The 19,523-nt window shown below is 38.4% G+C and overlaps 1 protein-coding gene across 3 annotated transcripts in view; it reads right to left on the bottom strand.

The window, feature by feature from the left end:
- Positions 1 to 19,523, bottom strand: part of UBE2D2 (ubiquitin conjugating enzyme E2 D2) — a 56,689-nt gene that overhangs the window by 10,055 nt on the left and 27,111 nt on the right. Inside the window, exons 1-4 of one of the 3 annotated variants that reach the window (XM_040444647.1) lie at positions 19,340 to 19,360; positions 8,809 to 8,872; positions 198 to 229; positions 42 to 119 (exon numbers count right to left, since the gene is read on the bottom strand). In XM_040444647.1, the coding sequence (XP_040300581.1) occupies positions 42 to 119; positions 198 to 229; positions 8,809 to 8,872; positions 19,340 to 19,345 (180 nt within the window). In that variant the 5' untranslated portion in view covers positions 19,346 to 19,360. Of the gene's footprint in view, positions 1 to 41; positions 120 to 197; positions 230 to 1,177; positions 1,212 to 8,808; positions 8,873 to 19,339; positions 19,361 to 19,523 lie in introns of those variants that run through there. The other 2 variants (XM_040444646.1, XM_040444648.1) reach the window with 2 other exon arrangements.

The raw sequence follows: 19,523 nt of genomic DNA, 5'->3' as shown, positions 1-19,523 counted from the left end.
GAAAGCACATAAAAAACAAGTGCCATACATATCCCAGTTACCTTAGGTGGCTTGAAAGGATAATCTGTTGGGAAATGAATTGTCAAGAAAAATACTCCACCCTGATAGGGACTGTCATTCTGTCGATAACAAGAAAAGTGGGATTAAAATGAGTGAATTATATCAACATTTATTCCAAAATCAATCTGAATACTTACTGGCCCCATTATCGTAGCTTGCCAATGGAACACTGAAAAAGAACAAAAAATCATCATGAAGTAATTATCTCCATTATAGGTACACTATAATAACATATCATTCCCTGTATAATCCCAGTTTATTCATAAGCAATATGGTAAGCCCTAGGCAGGATGACGAATCTAAATCAAATCTGAGTCTGAAGAGAGAAAAGAAAATAACTAGTATAGTCTAGAACACTGGTAAGATGCATAATGAAAAAGTATTTGGGCTAAAAGATCTTGAAAATTCTTATCAGGGAGACAAAAATTCTTGACAAGGCCCAAGCTCCACTTGTAAATCAGCATTTCTTACTTCAGAGGGTAAAAAAAGAACCAAAGATTCAACTCTTCAATGTGTTATATCATTTCCTTAACACATTAATATACAATAGACTCCTTTTATAATACTGGTATAGAGCAAGACTGTAAAGTCAAAGTAGAACATATTCAAATTAGGAAAGACTGGCTTTTACAGCAAGAAAAAACTGAGAGCACTTACATGTAGGGCTTTAGAATTACTAGTCCCTTACTAACAGATGAAAGATCAATATTTATGTCTTTTTAAAATGATCTAGAATCTACAACATCAACAAGGCAGAGAAACATGAACTAAACTAAAAACACATTAAGATGGAATTTGATTGGGGCGCCTGGGTGGCGCAGTCGGTTAAGCGTCCGACTTCAGCCAGGTCACGATCTCGCGGTCCGTGAGTTCGAGCCCCGCGTCGGGCTCTGGGCTGATGGCTCAGAGCCTGGAGCCTGCTTCCCATTCTGTGTCTCCCTCCTTCTCTGCCCCTTCCCCGTTCATGCTCTGTCTCTCTCTGTCCCCAAAATAAATAAACGTTGAAAAAAAAAATTTAAAAAAAAAGATGGAATTTGATTAACAAAAGCATCTGAAGACCTACCATTAAAATCTTAATTGAGTATTCTGTTACACTAGTTAATTTAAGAATACCTACTGGAATCACTGACTCAAGTCTCCCTCTGGAACTCTTCTCGACTCCTAGCTCTCCTTGTGGAAGTATAAAAAAGGAGGTAAGAAGGTAGTGGGAGGATATCTAGCATGGACTCAAATTAAAATGGTTTGGTAAATAGTTCAGGAATTACTATGATGCCATAAAAAATAAGGGAGGGGTGCGGCACCTGGCTGGCTCAGTTGGTAGAGCATGTGACTCTTGATCTCTTGGTTGTGAATTCGAGCCCCACGTGTGGTATGGAGTTTACTTAAAAATACATACATACATACATACATACATACATACATAAAAAAAAATCACTACAGTTTCCTGGCTCAGTTGGTAGAGCATGTGACTTTTGATCTGTAGGTTGTGAATTCAAGCCCCACGTGTGGTACAGAGTTTACTTAAAAATAAACAAACAAATAAATAAATAAACAAACAAATAAATAAATAAATACTTAAAAAAAATCACTACAGGGGCGCCTGGGTGGCTCAGTCGGTTGAGCGTCCGACTTCGCTCAGGTCACGATCTCACGGTCCGTGAGTTTGAGCCCCGCATCAGGCTCTCTGCCGACAGCTCAGAGCCTGGAGCCTGCTTCAGATTCTGTGTCTCCCTCTCTCTCTGGCCCTCCCCCCATTCATGCTCTGTCTCACTCTGTCTCAAAAATAAATAAATGTTAAAAAATAAAAAAATAAAAAATAAATAAAATAAATAAAATAAAAAAATCACTACAGTTTCCAAGTAATAGAACTCTCTAGAAATAGTTCGGGGTAAAATATTCGGCCATAAGCATAAAATATTGCTGTATCTTACATGAATGTCTAGATTTCAAAAACCTTTCATTTAAGGATCAATTTTAGCAGTTGTTAAAACTAAAAATTCATGGGGCGCCTGTGGCTCAGTCGGTTAAGCGTCCGGCTTCGGCTCGGGTCGTGATCTCGCAGTCTGCGAGTTCGAGCCCCGCGTCGGGCTCTGTGCTGACAGCTCGGAGCCTGGAGCCTGTTTCGGATCCTGTATCTCCCTCTCTCTCTGACCCTCCCCTGTTCATGCTCTGTCTCTGTCTCAAAAATAAATAAACATTAAAAAAAAAAAAAACTAAAAAGAAAATAAAAATAAAAATTCACGGGGAGCCTGGGTGGTCAGTTGGTTAAGTGTCTGACTTAGGTTCAGGTCATGATCTCCAGTTTGTGAGTTTGAGTCCCACATGGGGCTACCTGCTGTCAGCATCTTGAGAGCCCACTTGGGATCGAGCCTCTGTTCCCTTCTCTCTCTGCCCTTCCCTGCTTGCATGCAGGCTCTCTCTCTCAAAAATAAATACACATTAAAAAAAAAAACAAAAAACTCATGGTAATGAATTAAAAAGTTTTGATAGTCTAAAACAAGCAAAAACAAAAAAACTCCCACTACCATCCTGGTTTGATGCTGAAAACCAAATTACACAAACTAAAAGCTACAACCTCTTTCGTGAGAGTTTAAATGTTAAGTTCACATCTCATTGATTACTCTTTAGAATACTCGAAGATGAAACTTTTTTTTTTTTTTAATTTTTAATGTTTATTTTTGAGAGAGAGCGTGAGCATGGGAGGGGCAGACAGAGAGGGCAAAACAGAATCTGAATCAGGCTCCAGTCTTTGAGCTGTCAGCACACAGCCCGACTCAGAGCTCGAACTCACTGACCGTGAGATCATGACCTGAGCCAAAGTCAGAGGATTAACAAACTGAGCCACCCAGGCACCCCAAAGATGAAGCTTTAAGGCTAAAAAACATAACCAAGAATATCTGTTACAGTTTGAGAATGAAACTCAAGAGACCCACATTTGAATTCAAGTACAGATCTCCAGAGAGTCACATTCACCAAGAGGTCAAAACAAAAGGGGGACCTGGGTGGTGCAGTGGGTTAAGGTTCCGACTCTTGATCTTGGCTCAGATCATAATCGCACAGTTTTTGTGGGTTCGAGCCCATGCAGAGCCTACTTGGGATTCTGTCTCCTTTTCTCTCTGCTCTTCCCCTGCCTGTGCTCTCTCTCAAAAAAAACAAAAACAAAAACAAAAACAAAAACAACTTGAAATAAATAAATAAAATCTTTTTTTTTTTTTTTTTTTAAAGAGAAGCTCAAAACAAAAGTAAATGAAACAGATTATATGACCAATAAATCTTTGCCTCACTTTTTCCTTCAGGAAGTATACTTGTTTCTGCTCACCAGATCTTTGCACAAAAATGGAAAAAATGTAATGGTACATTAAATATGGGTATTTAAAAACTAAAGCACTGTATTATTAAAGTTCATTCTTAAATTTATCTTCTTTTTTTCATGTTTTTATTTATTTATTTTGAGAGAGAGCGAGCACACAGGAACAGGGAAGGAACAGAGAGGGAGAGAGAGAATCCCAAGCAGGCTCTGTCTGCACTATTAGCACAGAGGCTGATGCAGGGCTCAAACCCATGAACTGTGAGATTATGACCTGAGCCAAAATCAAGAATCAGATGCTTAACTGACTGAACCACTCAGGTGCTCCTATTTCTGTTTTTAAAAGTTTATTCATTTTGAGAGAGAGAGAGAGAGAGAGAGAGAGCGCGCACGCAGGTACTTGTGTGCACGTGAGGGAAGGAGAGGCGGAGAGAGAGGAGAGAGAATCCCAAGCAGGCTTTGCACAGAGCCCAACTCAAGGCCTGATGCCATGAATCATTGAGATCATGACCTGAGCTGAAATCAAGAGTCGAAGCTTAACTCACTGTGCCACCCAGGTACCTTCTTAAAAGCAATTTCTATGCCCAACATGGGGCTTGAACTCACAACCCCAAGAGTCACATGCTCTCAGGGCACCTGGGTGGCTCAGTCAGTTAAGCATCTGACTTTGGTTCAGGTCATGATCTCACAGGTCTTGAGTTTGAGCCCCGCATCAGGCTGTGGGCTGACAGCTTGGAGTCTGGAGCTTGCTTCAGATTCTATGTTTCCCTCTCTCTCTCTGCCCCTTCCCGACTAGCTCTCTGTCTCTCAAAAACAGATAAACATTAAGAAAAAAAAAAAAAAAAGTCACATGTGCTATCACCTGAGCCAGCGAGGCGTCCTTATATTATTCTGAATATAAAATAAAAGACTTCATTCTTACACTAAATATCAATAATATGGTGCTGAGGGATTTGACTGCTAGAATAGTCAAAAGGAGCTCAGAAAGTTTTGTTGTGACCAACAGTTTCTTTCTTCCTAAGATTAAATTCTGCCTCCTTCTAATATTTAGCTACACAGTTACACTTTATTTTATCCTTATACAATTCATCAGGAAGACTTGATCAGGACTTTTTGACAATAATTTATCTCAACTGTTTTCAAACAGTCCCTAAGTTTTATTTTTTTATTTTTATTTTTTCAACGTTTATTTATTTTTGGGACAGAGAGAGACAGAGCATGAACGGGCGAGGGGCAGAGAGAGAGGGAGACACAGAATCGGAAACAGGCTCCAGGCTCTGAGCCATCAGCCCAGAGCCCGACGCGGGGCTCGAACTCACGGACCGCGAGATCGTGACCTGGCTGAAGTCGGACGCTTAACCGGCTGCGCCACCCAGGCGCCCCACAAACAGTCCCTAAGTTTTAAATGTAATATCAGCAGACTATCTAGATGACCAAGTGTAAGGAAGTTATTCTGTCCCTAATGAGATTTTCCTTATTCTCTTAGAAGGTAGGCACTATTAATAGTTTAGCAGCAGGTGACCCAAGTCACCTGAAAAGGGTGGTTAGGAGTTAAGGGAGAGGTTATTACGTTTTAAACAGCTATAGAGAGATAATCCGTATATCATAAAATTCTTCCACTAAAAGTTTACAATCCAGTGTTGTTCAGGATATTCACAGAGTTGTGCAATCATCACTACAATCAATTTTAGAACATTTTCATCATCCCCAAAAGAAACCCATATCCATATGCAATCACTCCACATTTCCCCCAGATCTCTAGTTCTATGCAACCATTATCTATTTTCTGTCCTTATGGATCTATATTTCATAAAAATAGAACCATACATTATGTGGTCTTTTATATCTGGCTTCTCTCACTATGTTTTCCTTTATTAAAAAATTTTTTTTAGTGTTTATCTATTTTGAGAGAGCGTGCGTGCACACACATGTCAGCGGGAGAGGGGCAGAGAGAGAGAGAGAGAGAGAGAGAGAGAGAGAGAGGAAATCCCAAGAAGGCTTTATGCTGTCAGGGCAGAGCCCAACATGGGGCTCAATCCCACGAACTGTGAGATCATGACCTGAGCCAATATCAAGAGTTGGACAGCCAACTGAGTGAACCAGTCAAGCATCTCTCAGCATGTTTTTAAGGCTCATCTATGTTGTAGTACACATCAGTACTCCCTCTTTATTGACATGGAATATTCCATTGTATGGACATACATTCTATTTATGCCTTCATCAGCTGGTGGGCATTTGGATTGTTACCACCTTTTGGCTATTACAGCTACTGCTTCTACGAACATTCATGCACAAGTTTTTGTGTGGACATGTTTTCATTTCTCCTCGATATAAACCAATGAGTGAACTCACATATAAGTCTATGTTTAACTTTTAGAAGAACGACCATATTTTTGAACTGTACCATTTTACATTATTACCAGCAAGATATTTAGGTTCCAATTTCTCCACAATCTCATCAACACTTATTATTTGACTCGCTGATTCTACCCATACTAGAAGGTGTGAAGTGTTAGTTTATTATGGATGTGATTTCCATTTCCCTGATGACTAATGATACTGAGCATCTTTTCTAGGTGCTTATTGGCCGTTTGTAAATTCTTTTTAGAGACAAGTCTATGCAGATCCTTTAGTCATTAAAAACAGAAATGGGCTATTTATCTTTATATTGTTGAGTTATAAAGATTTTTTAAAATAATTTTGAATAAATTTCCTTATCAGAGAGATGATTTGCACAAATTTTCTCATTCTTTTTTTTTCATTCTTTTTCTTAATGGTATTATTTGCAGCACCTAAATTAGACTTCATTAAATGTAAAATCACCTATTTTTTCTTTTATTGCTTATGCTTTGGGGAGTTTTATTTAACTCTCTAAGATAACTTTTCTGAGAAAGGAATGTGATAATACTATGCAGAGCAAAGGGAAATTACTTCAGCATACTGAAGACAACTTCAAAAATGAATTCTATGCCCCAGAGTTCAAACACTTTTAATGAAAAGATCAGCCACTCTCAACTTCGAGGAATTTTGCTGAAATAAAACCACTTTTTCAACTCAAATACCACACTGATGCAGGTGGAGTGTATGATACCACGAATGACAAAACCAGTATCAAAAAACTTGAGAATGAGTCCACTTTGGACACCACCGTGAGTCTTTTCACTATATTCTTCTCTAAAGTAGTTTACAATTTCTACTCCACTCACCCAAAAGAACTACTGTGAGGCTTAACTGAGATAATGCATGTTTAAGTACTTGGCCTATCCTGTTTGGTATCAAACACTATAGTTACTCATAACGGACCAATCTGAACAGAATAATGTAAATGGGATTTTTCATCACATGTACTCCTTTTATAATTTATACCATATCTGGCTTCTTAAAAATGTTTATTTATTTTTGAGAGAGAGCACATGCACTAGAGCAGTGGAAAGACAGAGAGAGAGGGAAACAAAGAATCTGAAGCAGGCTCTGTGCTGATAGCAGAGAGCCTGATGCAGGGCTCAAAATCATGAATCTCAAAATCATGACCTGAGCCCAAGTCAAGACACTTAACTGACTGAGCCATCCAGGCATTCCTCATCTATTTTATATGTAAAGCAATCCCTGTAAAAGGGCCTTGCTTTGATTCCTATTTGATTTTTTAAAATTTTTATTCATTTTTGAGAGAGAAAGAGAGACCGAGCACAAGTGGGGAAGCGGCAAAGAGAGGGGGAGACACAGAAACTGAAGCAGGCTCCACGTTCTGAGCTATTAGCACAGAGCCCAATGTGGGGCTTTAACTCACAAACCAGAAGATCATGACCTGAGCCAAAGTCATACACTTAACAAACTGAGTCACACAGGAGCCCCAGGGCCTTGTTTTGATTCTTAAGTTTAGCAAGCTAAAACCAACATTCTTTTTTTTTTTTTTTTTAATGGTTATTTATTTTCATCGTTTTTTATTTATTTTTGGGACAGAGAGAGACAGAGCATGAACGGGGGAGGGGCAGAGAGAGAGGGAGACACAGAATCGGAAACAGGCTCCAGGCTCTGAGCCATCAGCCCAGAGCCCGACGCGGGGCTCGAACTCAGGGACCGCGAGATCGTGACCTGGCTGAAGTCGGACGCCTAACCGACTGCGCCACCCAGGCGCCCCAATGGTTATTTACTTTGAGAGAGAGAGAGAGTACATATGCAGTGGAGGGGCACAGAGAGAATCCCAAACAGGCTCCTATTTGTCAGTGCACAGCCCGATGTAGGGCTCGATTCCACGTATCATGAGATCATGACATGAGCCAAAATCAAGAGTTGGATGCTTAACAGACTGAACCACTCAGGCACCCCCAAAACCAAAATTCTTAAGCAAAATCAGGAAAAGATTTTAAACATAAGCCAATATAACCTCATTTATTTTTTTGTTTTAATGTATACACTTGTCTTAAAAAATTGTTTTCAAATATGCTCTTTTCTCCTATTTGCTAAATATTATACTCTTTTATCAATTAGTTTTGTGCCGTAAAGTACAGTCTGGTTCAAATATCCTCCTTTTAGGGACACCTGGGTGGCTCAGTTGGTTGAGCATTTTGACTGTGGCCCAGATCATGATCTCACTGTGAGTTCGAGCCCCACATCAGGCTTGCTGCTGACAGCTCGGAGCCCACTTCAGATGCTCTGTCCTCCCTCTCTCTCTCTCTGCCCTGCCCCCCCCCCATATATTCTCCTTTTAAACAAAGTTAGAAGATGGTATAAGGGGGGGCAAGCTGTGGTGACACAAAGTGAAACAAAAGGAAAATTATTATCCAACATGTATGATAAGGCCTAATAAATTATTTTAGACAGGATTAAATTGATAAACTGGACATTAAAAATAAACAAATTGTACCTGTCTTCACAAGTATGAGCCAGTTGAAAGACAAAGACAGACAGACAGACACACACCCCCCCCCCACTATCCCCCCTCATCCTTAGGATTATCTTAAAGAGTAAAGGCTAGATATAAGTAAAACCTCAAATATTTTACCCCAGCAAAATACCCAGAAGGGTTGAAGGATAGAGGTAGGAAGGGGCCAGAACAACTATACAGGCAATATCTGGCAGAAAAGGTTCAAAAGTTTCAAAATGAATACTATAGAAATTGATGAGATACACATAGAACTGCATCTTTTGCAGACAAGTAAGTGTAAACACTGCCTCTTCCCTACAGCATAATTATCTCTTCACACAAAATAACCTTGAGAGAGATATTATTCATTAGTCCCACAGTTCCCTAGAGGCAGGCAGATGGTTATGCAGTTGCATTTCATCATTCCCTTTATTTTTATTTTTTTATTTTTTATATTTTTAAGTCGAGACTGTACACTCAACATAGAGCTGGAACTCACTACCCTGAGATCAAGAGTTTCATGCTCTACCAAGTGAGCCAGACAGGAGCCATTTTATCATTCTTTTTAAATACTTACTATCGTCTCCAACAGGACCTGCTGAACACTGTGCTGGGGGGTCCCGTGCCAGGTCATTCAATTCCTTAAAAAAATAGAAAGAAAGGAAATGTATTCAATATATACGTAACTTTTACCAATTAATAAAATTTTCACTCATACCAATATTCTCTATCCCACTAGTGAAGCTTTGAACAATCCTTCAAAGTCAGAGAAGGATAGATCCGTGAATCTTTAGGTTAAAGTATATGGGATTCTTGAATACAAATGTATGTTTAAAAAGTGGATCATTTTTGCCTTGTTCACAGTTCAGTAAGTAAATATAAGGAAAGTAAATATGTATTGTATACTAAAGAACTACAAAAAGTGTTTTAAGGTAAAAATGTAATTTATTAGTTTTCAAAAAAGAAGTTTCAATACCAGTTTTTGTATCTCAAAACTATTAGGTTACACTTGGGACAAGCTCTGGAAGTCATAAATGTTTCAAATGACATGGGACCATCTGACGAGACACTGATAGGTTTTTAGCTGATATAGACAACCAGGGTTCCAAAGGCAGTTGAAAAAACTTAAAAAGGGATATAATGAAAACGCTGGATGTATTAAAAAGGCTAAAATAAGAAAGTCCATCATAAAATTTTGTAATCAGAGACAGATCTACCTATAGTAATGCTCTACAACCAGATGCCAGCTGCTTAGCTACTTTCCCATGAAGAACCCACCAACTTAAGATTCATTACTAGGTGGGGATTCCTAAAAAAACCACAAGGCAGGAAATCATACTCTATTCCTTTTCCTCTTGGCTTGGCATTTGAGATTTATAACAAGGGATAGTTTTAGATTATGTTTTTAATTAAAAAAAAATTTTTTTAAGTTATCTCTACATTCAACGTAGGGCTTAAACTAACAACCCTGATAGCAAGTTGCTTCTCCAACTGAGCCAGCCAGGCGCCCCTGATTATATTTTTAAACAACTACAGTAAAAATAGTAAAATTTAGTATTTTAAAAGTACAATACGGGTGGCTGGGTGGCTCAGTTGATTAAGCGTCTGACTCTTGATTTCAGCTCAGGTCACTATCTCACAATTTGTGAGTTTGAGCCCCACCTGGGGCTCTATGCTGATAGCACAGAGCCTGCTTGGGATTTCTCTCTCCCTCTCTCTTTGCGCGGGCTCCCCGGCTTGTTCGCGCTCTCTCTCTCAAAAAATAAATAAACATTAAAAAAAAAAGCACAATAAAAACTATTCAGAGCTAGAATTAAACTCATGTTTATGTGGTCAATTAATCTATGACAAAGGAGGCAAGAATATACAATGAGGAAAAGACAGTTTCTTCAATAAATGGAAAACTTGGCAGCTACGTGCAAAAGAATGAAATTGGACCACTTTCTTACACCATACACAAAAATAAACTCAAAATGGATTAAAGACTTAAAAATGTAAGACCTGAAACTACAAAACTCCTAAAAGAAAACATAGGCAGTAAACTCCTAGATATCTGTCTTAGCAATATTTTTTTGGACCTGTATCTTCAGGCAAGACCAACAAAAGCAACTATATCAAACTAAAAGCTTTTATACAGCAAAGGAAACTATCAACAACAAAAAAAGGCAACCTACTGAATATGAGAAGATTTGCAAATGATTGATCTAATAAGGGATTATCCATACCGATATATAGATAATATATATCTCTATATAGATATACATAATATATATTATATCTCTATGTATATAACCTCCTACAACTCAACACCAAAAGCCCCAATCTGATTTAAAAATGGGCAGAGGACCTGAATAGACATTTTTCCAAACAAGATATACAAATGGTCAAAAGACACATGAAAAGATGTTCAATATCACTAATCATCAGGGAAATGCAAACCAAAACCACAATGAGCTATCACCTCACACCTGTCAGAAAGGCTGGTATTGAAAAGACAAGGCATAACAAGTTGTTTCACTATATGCTAACTAATTTGGATGTAAATTAAAAAAAAATAAAAAATAAAATAAAATTAAAAAAAAGACAAGGCATAACAAGTGCTAGTGAGGATGCAGAGAAAAGGATGCACTGCTGGTGGGACTGAATGTAAACTGGTGCAGCCACTAAGAAAAACAGTATGGAGCTTCCTCAAAAAATTAAAAATAGAAATACCATACAATTCAGCAATTTCATTTCTGGGTATTTACTCAAAGAAAATGAAAACACTTAACTCGAAATGATACATGCTCCCCTAATGTTTACTGCAACATTATTCACAACAGCCAAAATACAGAAACAACCAAAGTATCCATCAACATATGAATGGGTAAAAGACTGATGTGGCACATAAATACATATATATGTATGTATGTGTATATATACACACATACGTACATACACACAATGGAGTATCACTCAACCACAAAAAGTAATGACATCTTGTCATTTGCAACAACATGGATAGACCTAGAGGGTATTATGCTAAGTGGAATAAATCAAACAGAGAAAGACAAATACTAAACAATTTCACTTAAATGTAGAATCTAAAAAACAAAACAGATGAAGAAACAAAACAACACAGAAGCAGACTCATAAATACAGAGAATAAACTGGTAACTGCAAGAGAAGGGGTGTGGGGGAGATGGATGAAATAGGTGAAGGGGATTAAAAGGTACAAACTTTAAGTTATAAAGAAAAATTAAGTCACCGGGATATGAAGTACAAAATCAGGAATACTGCCAATAATACTTTAATAACTTTGTATGGTGACAAATGGTAACTACCCTTATCGTAGTGAGCATTTCATTATGGATATAAATGTCAAATCACTATGTTCTACCCCTGAAACTAACGTAATACTGCATATCAACTATACTTAAATTACAAAAAACTACTTAGAATCTTATTAATGAGTTCTATGAAGATACGATTTAACATTCCAAATATTATATAGTTTTTAATTTGCAGCACTTAGTTATTTCTGTAATTCCCTTTCTCTGAGTTAACTTATTCAACCAGTCATTTTGGTACAATTATTCTGTAGTACACTACCTGGAAGCTTGGAGGACAGAGTACAGAAACAAAGTTCTGTATTTAAAAAATTTTTTTTGGTAATCTCCACACCCAACATGGGGCTTGAACCCAAGACTTCAAGATCAAGAGTTGCATGCTCTTCTGACTGTGCCAGCCAGGCCCCCCTTGTAGTCTTCTGGTTTTTTGTTTTTTGAGAGAGAGAGCGTAAGTGAGCAAGGGCAAAGAGAGAGACAATCCCACAAGGGACAGAGAGAGAGGCAGAACTCATCCGAAGAGGGCTCATGTTCACCCGATGCGGGGCTCATGCTTACCAGAAGCAGAGCACGAACTCCCCTGAAGCAGGACTGGAACTCATGAACCGTGAGATCATGATCTGAGCTGAAGTCAGATGCTTAACTGACTGAGCCAGCCAGGTGCCCCTGCACCCTGTATTTTTTTTAAAGCACTGGGATTGAGACAGAGATTTAACAGTATTTACTTTCTTTCTTTTTTTTTTTGAAAGATTTTATTTTTGAGAGAGAGACTGAGTACATGTAGGGAAGGGGCAGAGAGAAGGAGACACAGAATCTGAAGGAGTTTGAACCCACGAACCGGGAGATCGTGACCCGAGCCAAAATTAGATGCTTAACCAACTGCGCCACCCAGGTACCCCAACATTATTTACTTTCTTACCTATCTCAATTTTTGGCTTTTATATTTCTCTGCAACAGAAATTCCCCACCCATCTCAAGGAAAAAAATAACTACCTGGGGCACCTGGCTGGCTCAGCCAGTTGACTACACAACTCTTGATCCCCAGGTTGTGAGTTCGAGCCCCACACTGGGGGGAGAGATTACTTAAAAAAAGAAAAAAATCTACTATGTGGATGGAACTAGAGGGTATTATGCTAAGCGAAATTAGTCAGAAAAGGCATAATGGAAGGGAAGCAAAAATAACATAAAAACAGGGAGGGGGACAAAACAGAAGAGACTCTTAAATATGGAGAACAAATAGTGGGTTGCTGGAGGGGTTATGGGAGGGTGGGATGGGCTAAAAAGGTAAGGGGCACTAAGGAATCTACTCCTGAAATCATTGTTGCACTATATGCTAACTTGGATATAAATTTAAAAATTAAATTAAATTAAATGGTAAAAATAAACAATTAAAAAAATCTATGGTACAATTCCTATTCCCAAATGTTGTTTCTTAAATTTTTTTTTTTAACTGTTTATTTATTTTTGAGAGAGACAGAGACAGAATGAGTGGGTTAGGGGCAGAGAGAGAGGGAGGCACAGAATCAGAAGTAGGTTCCAGGCTCTGAGCTGTCAACACAGAGCCCGAAGCGGGGCTCGAACCCACGAGCTGTGAGATCATGACCTAAGCTGAAGTCAGACACTCAACCGACTGAGCCCCCCAGGTGCCACGCCAAATGTTGTTTCTAATACAGGTTAGTATAACTAAGAACACTGGCTTAATTTAAAACATAAAAGGTATCTTTTTTTTTTTTTTACTTAAATAGCAATAAATTGCTATTAAAATAGAATTTGAACCAAACAAATTATTCTGAACTCCTACCATGTTCATTAAATGGAATTTTACTTGTGCTTTATCCTTAATATTTTGCTTTCAAGTCGTCATCTTTTTCCATCCTGAAGGAGGTCAAGGTTTAACATCAAGAGCTAAGATTTACCTAAGTTGAATATAAGATCCATCAGTCCATTTCATGAGCCAGTATGATAGAATTATTTTTAAAAACCTCACTCTAAGTTAAGCTAATAAGACATTTAGGTACTGATACGTATAAACCTGAAAAGTATACTCCTAAGTGAAAGAAGTCAGATATAAAAAGACCACATTCTATATTATTCTATTGAACAATGTTCTAGAAAAGGTAAACTTATAGTGTCAGAAAGCAGATAAATAGTTCCAGAGGCTGGAGGGAGGTGGAGCGGACTTACTACAAAAGAACATGAAGAAAATTTGGGGGGTGATGGAAATGTTCTGTATGATAAACTTGGGAGAGACTGCATAACTGTGTATATATTTATCAAAACTCATACTGTATGCTTAAAACTGCTCAATTTTACTGTAAGTTATATTTCAATGTTTTTTTTGAGGAAGCATATATCCATGCATCCATTCATTTTTCTTTTTTTATTTTTGAGAGAGAGAGAAACAGCAAGCGAGCGAGTGAGCTCTAAAGAGCAGGTGAGGGGCAGAGAGTGAAGCAAAGAGAGAATCCTAAGCAGGCTCTGTGCTGTCAGTTTGGAGCCCAATGTGGGGCTTCAGCTCGTGAACCGCGAGATCAAATCAAGAACCTGAGCCTAAATTAAGAATGTGACACTCACCCAAACAAGCCGCCTAGGTGCCCCTCTTTACTTTTTTAAAAAGACTTTATTTTCTAAAGTAATCTCTACACCCAACATGAGGCTTGAACTCACAACCCAGAGATCAAGAGTCACATGCTCTTCCTACTGAGCCCACCAAGCACCCCCATCCACCTTTCCATATGCATAAAATGCCTCCAATGAATACATAAGAAACTAGTTAACAGTACAGCTGACCCTGGAACTTGGGTGTTAGGGGCACCAACCCCCTACATAGTTGAAAATTTGCATATAATTTTTGAATACCCCCAAAACTTAATTAAGTACTTGCCTTCAGGAAGGAAAGCTTGCTTTACCTTTTAAATTGTATAACAAGTCTATTTATTGCCTATTTGAAATAGAAATTATCAGTCTTGAGTGTAAATCTGGATTAAAACAGGTACTAAAAGTAACCATCTAGAGGGTAACTGAAATAGTGGAAACCCAGTTAGACTGAATAAACACAGAAACTATGCAATCTGATGTCTCTGCATCAAGATGAAACTGAAATTGAATCTTAAAATTTAATAAAGGCACCGATCTAGACAGATAACTTACTCTGGCAGAAAAAAATACCCCAATATAACATGCTGTTTTTTGTTTAACAGTTGGCTTTGTAACTATACAGTAATTTCTTTGGCTTTTTATCTTAAAAGAAACAGTATTCAGATCCATCTTATATATCATACAGTAAATTACATGTTACTGGGAATGAAAATAGGGCTAGGACAAAACCCAAAATCAAGGAATCTTTCTATTTACTGACAAACTTCTTCTCTGTAGAAAGATCAACAGAGAAATAAACTATCTATTTAGAAATTTAGGAAAAAGAATAAAAAAGAAACTTTTAAAGTTAAGATAGATTTCTTTCCTTTTTCTTTTAAAGTAGACTCCATGACCAACATGGGGCTTGAATTCATGACCCTGAGGTTGAGCGTTGCATACTCCACCAAATGAGCCAGCCAGGCACCCTGAGAATACTCAATTTCTAAAAAGATTTTATATTCTAACTTTCCTTGAAATCTAAAAAAACATTAAAATAAAGATCTTATGGGAGCCAACTATGGATTTTACTGAACAGTTCTCAATTGAAGAAGTTTATTTGATGCTATATGCTTCTCTTGTTTATAGGTATATAACAAAACTAGTATTTTTAAAGATAAGAGGTCATAAACAATTTTGACATCCTGAAAGTTTCCTAAGCACTTCTCTTCTTAGTTCAAAGAGTCACATAACCTTATACCAATTAATTTAAGTAAAGTTTAATTCTCTATGGACTTTTAAATACATTTCCTACTACTATCTAAACATTTCTGGGGTGTAGGGGTACCTCAGTGGGTTAAGCGTTTAAGACTTTGGCTCAGGTCATGATCTCATGGTTACTGAGTTTGAGCCCCACATTAGGCTCTGTGCTGACAGCTCAGAGCCTGGAGCTTGCTTTGCATTCTGTGTCTCCCTCTCTCTCTGCCCCTCCACCACTCACTCCCTGTTTCTCTCTCTCAAAAATAAACATTAAAAAAAAAAAAATCTTTAAACACTTCAATTTAACTAGAAAAATTACCACCCCTCACTTTTAACCATTTGATAATGCCTTTTAAAATGTATAGTCATTTATTTGTTTGAGAGAGAGGGCACAAGTGAGCAAAGAGCAGAAAGAGGGAGGAAGGAAGGGAAAGGGGGAGAGAGAGAACCCCACAGGGGGAGGGGAGGGAGAGACAGAGAGAAGTGGGACTCACCTGAAGCAGGTCACCTGATGCGGGGCTCAAACTCACGAATCTTAAGATCATGATCATGACCTGGGCCGAAGTCAGATGCTTAACTGACTGAGACACCCAGGTGCCCACATAATGTATGGGTTTTTTAAATTATTTCTTCAATCCATACACACATGTAAAAATAAGGATACTGTAATGTTCAACACATGAGAACTTACAAACTTCATCAATATCCAGAGAAAGGAAAATTATCCCTAAAACATGCTTAATTAGGAGACCAATTTACCTGCTGACCTCTAAGAACATGGAGATGAACATGACAGATACCGTCCTCATTTGAATTTTCATTCACTACCATTTGATAACTCTTTTTGAGATCCAGATTAGCAGCACATTTCTTGCCAACAATCATTACAAGTGCAAAAAGACTTTCATCATCACCTTCTACTACAGAAATGTGGGATGTATGTTTCTTGGATATCCCCAGAAAATGTTCTAGTGCTTGAGGGTCTTATCAACTCTATAGTTAATGTTTCATACAACTTACTTGGTATTTATTAAGCTGAAATATCCCAATGACTAAAGTGGGATTTTCTTCTAAATGTCAGTCTACATGGATGGCTATTTTCTAAGTTTGTAAAGAATTCTAGATGTCCCTCACTTCAATAATCGGTCTACCAAAAAACTGATAGAGATTTTTATGCTGCGTATGTTGAAAACTAACCATCTCATGTGTAAGCATAATGACATAAGTTTCCGTAAGAATCCTAACAGTTATTCCATAACCTGTTTATGTTCTTGCTGATATGAGTAGGGACAAAATGCAGAATTCAGGTTTTCTAAGGTTTGTGGGGCTTTTTTTAAGTTTATTTATTTATTTTGAGAGCGAGAACGAGTGGGGAAGTGAGAGGGGCAGAAAGAATTCCAAGCAGGCTCCACATTGCTAGTGCAGAGTCATGCAGGGCTCGAGCCCATGAACCACAAGATCATGACCTGGGCCAAAATCAAGAGCCTAACGCCCATCCAGGTGGGCCACCCAGGCACCCCTCAGGTTTTCTAAGTTTTGTGTTTTGTTTTTGTTTTTTTAATTTTTAAAAACTTTATTTATTTATTTTGAGAGAAAGAGTGAGAACCCCAAGCAGGCTCCACACTGTCAGTGCAGAGCTTGACACGGGGCTTGAACTCAAGAACCGTGAGATCATGACCTGAGCTGAAATCGAGAGTCGAATGCTTAACCAACTAGGCCACCTAGGTGCCACTCAGGTTCCCTATGTTTTAACATCCTTTGATGTTTTTTCATTATTATGTTCTTAGGTAAGTTTAAGTAAGTCTTTCAACTTCTCCAGACCAGAGTTTTACAACTATAAAACAAAGAAGTTAAACCATAACAGAAATTTACACAGCACAGGGGCAAATGGGTGGCTCAGTCCACGGAGCATCTGACTCTTGATTTTGGATCAGGTGGTGATCCCAGGATCATGGGATCAAGCCCCACGATGGGCTCCCTGCTGAGCATGGAGCCTGCTTAAGATTCTCACTCTCTCTACCTCTGCCCCTCACCCTGACTTGTACACGCTCACTCTCTCTTTAAAATAAGAATTTTTTAAAAATTAGTTTTAAAAGGCTAGACCTCAGTTTACTGTAACCTAACCTTACAAAAGCACAGTTATGGTTTTAAAATACATCAATAGGGGGTCCTGGATGGCTCAGTCAGTTAAGTGTCTGACTTCAGCCCAGGTCATGATCTCACAGCTTGTGAGTTCAGGTCCCACATTGCGCTCTCTGCTGTCAGCGCAAAGTCGGCTTCAGATCCTCTGTCTCCCTCTCTCTCTGCCCCTCACCTACTCTATCTCTCTCAGAAATAAATTAAAAAAAAAAAATTTTTTTTTAATGTTTATTTTTGAGACAGAGAGAGACAGAGCACGAACAGGGGAGGGTCAGAGAGAGAGGGAGACACAGAATCTGAAACAGGCTCCGGGCTCTGAGCTGTCAGCATGGAGCGCGATGCAGGGCTCGAACTCACGGACCGTGAGATCATGACCTGGGCCGACCGAAGTCGGACGCTCAACCAACTGAGCCACCCAGGCGCCCCAGAAATAAAATATTTTTTAAAAAACCACATCAACACTAAACACTTCCAATTTAAAAAATTAGTGTTCACATGCTGGTTCCTTAGAATGAAAAAATATTTTTTATTCCCCAGGGACATCCTTTTTCCTCCAAGCTGCTACATTACTCATTAAATGTACTATATAAATCTAGTATCAAATATAGTACTGTATAGTAATATTTTATGTTCAATTTTTTTTCCCTGTAACTATCAAAAGTTAACTTCCATATACCTTCACCTCTACCCCTTGAAAGCTTAATTACAAATTCCTTAAGTGAAAGACAAGATATATCCTATTCTTTACTCTGTTTCCCAGAGCCTGGAATGTAAGAGGCACTCAAATGCATGAATGAATGGATGAATGCCTAGTACAGTACCACGGAGAACTGGTACTTGAACACTTGCAAATGTGAAGATAAACAAAAGCACATCAACTTCCCAGAGAAGCCTAGTCATTTGGCTTAGTCACTGACAGTGTCAGGAAACAGTCCACAGTAATATACAAAAGATACTGAACTACTGAATTTGAATGGAACAGGTATTGTGGAGTCAGTCTGAATTATACAGAAAAACAAGAAGTTTAAGTATTTCAGCAGCTACCACATAGATGGAAATGTTCTATTATAATTAAAGACAACATTCTTTGTTCATATTGAAGATCAAGAACTTTTTCTAGACTTTATTTTCCTATATGAACTACCATTTACTCATTTCAAAACTTAAGGGGCGCCTGGGTGGCGCAGCCGGTTAAGCGTCCGACTTCAGCCAGGTCACACGATCTCGCGGTCCGGGAGTTCGAGCCCCACGTCAGGCTCTGGGCTGATGGCTCGGAGTCTGGAGCCTGTTTCCGATTCTGTGTCTCCCTCTCTCTCTGCCCCTCCCCCGTTCATGCTCTGTCTCTGTCCCCCCCCCAAAAAAAAAAAAAAAAAAAAAAAAAAAAAAAAAAAGTTGTAAAAAAAAAAAAAGAAACTTCCTCTTGACTTTGCCTCCCCCCACTCTATCGTATATAACCAGTCCCTCTTCACAACCCCAGGGCAGCTCTTTCTGCCCTCGGGTCCTGTCCCTGTGTTCTAATAAAATCACCTTTAAAAAAAAAAAAAAAAAGTAAAATTTTTTTTTCAATCAGTCCAAGATTCTAGGAACAGTCTGCCAGAATACTCTGCACACACCTGCCTCATACACCTTCAGGCTTCACTTAAATGTTGTCCTTGGAGAGGTGATTCCAGGAAGCCCCCCATTTCCATTCAATTTCTTATTAAATACTACAACGGAGAAGCACAAGCTGCTTTAATAACCCAGTCTAGTTCATATTTATCTCTGATTATTTAATGTCTCTCAACATTAAATGAAAGATAGGGACCTGACCTCCATCCAGCCTTTCTGCACAATGCCTGGTCCATGGGAAGCACCAAGTATCTGTTGAAGAATAGTTACAATTACAGAGTAATTTTAAGTAGCTGGAGAAAGAGAATACCATCTTTCTTTGATTGTAAGATACTTTAAATATAATATAATATAATATAATATAATATAATATAATATAATATAA

Source organism: Herpailurus yagouaroundi, unplaced genomic scaffold (genome assembly GCF_014898765.1).
Source record: "Herpailurus yagouaroundi ecotype Mexico unplaced genomic scaffold, PumYag 192, whole genome shotgun sequence".
Lineage (NCBI taxonomy): Eukaryota > Metazoa > Chordata > Mammalia > Carnivora > Felidae > Herpailurus > Herpailurus yagouaroundi.
The sequence above is the reverse complement of the archived record's forward strand: the minus strand, read 5'-3'. Positions and strand labels throughout refer to the sequence as shown.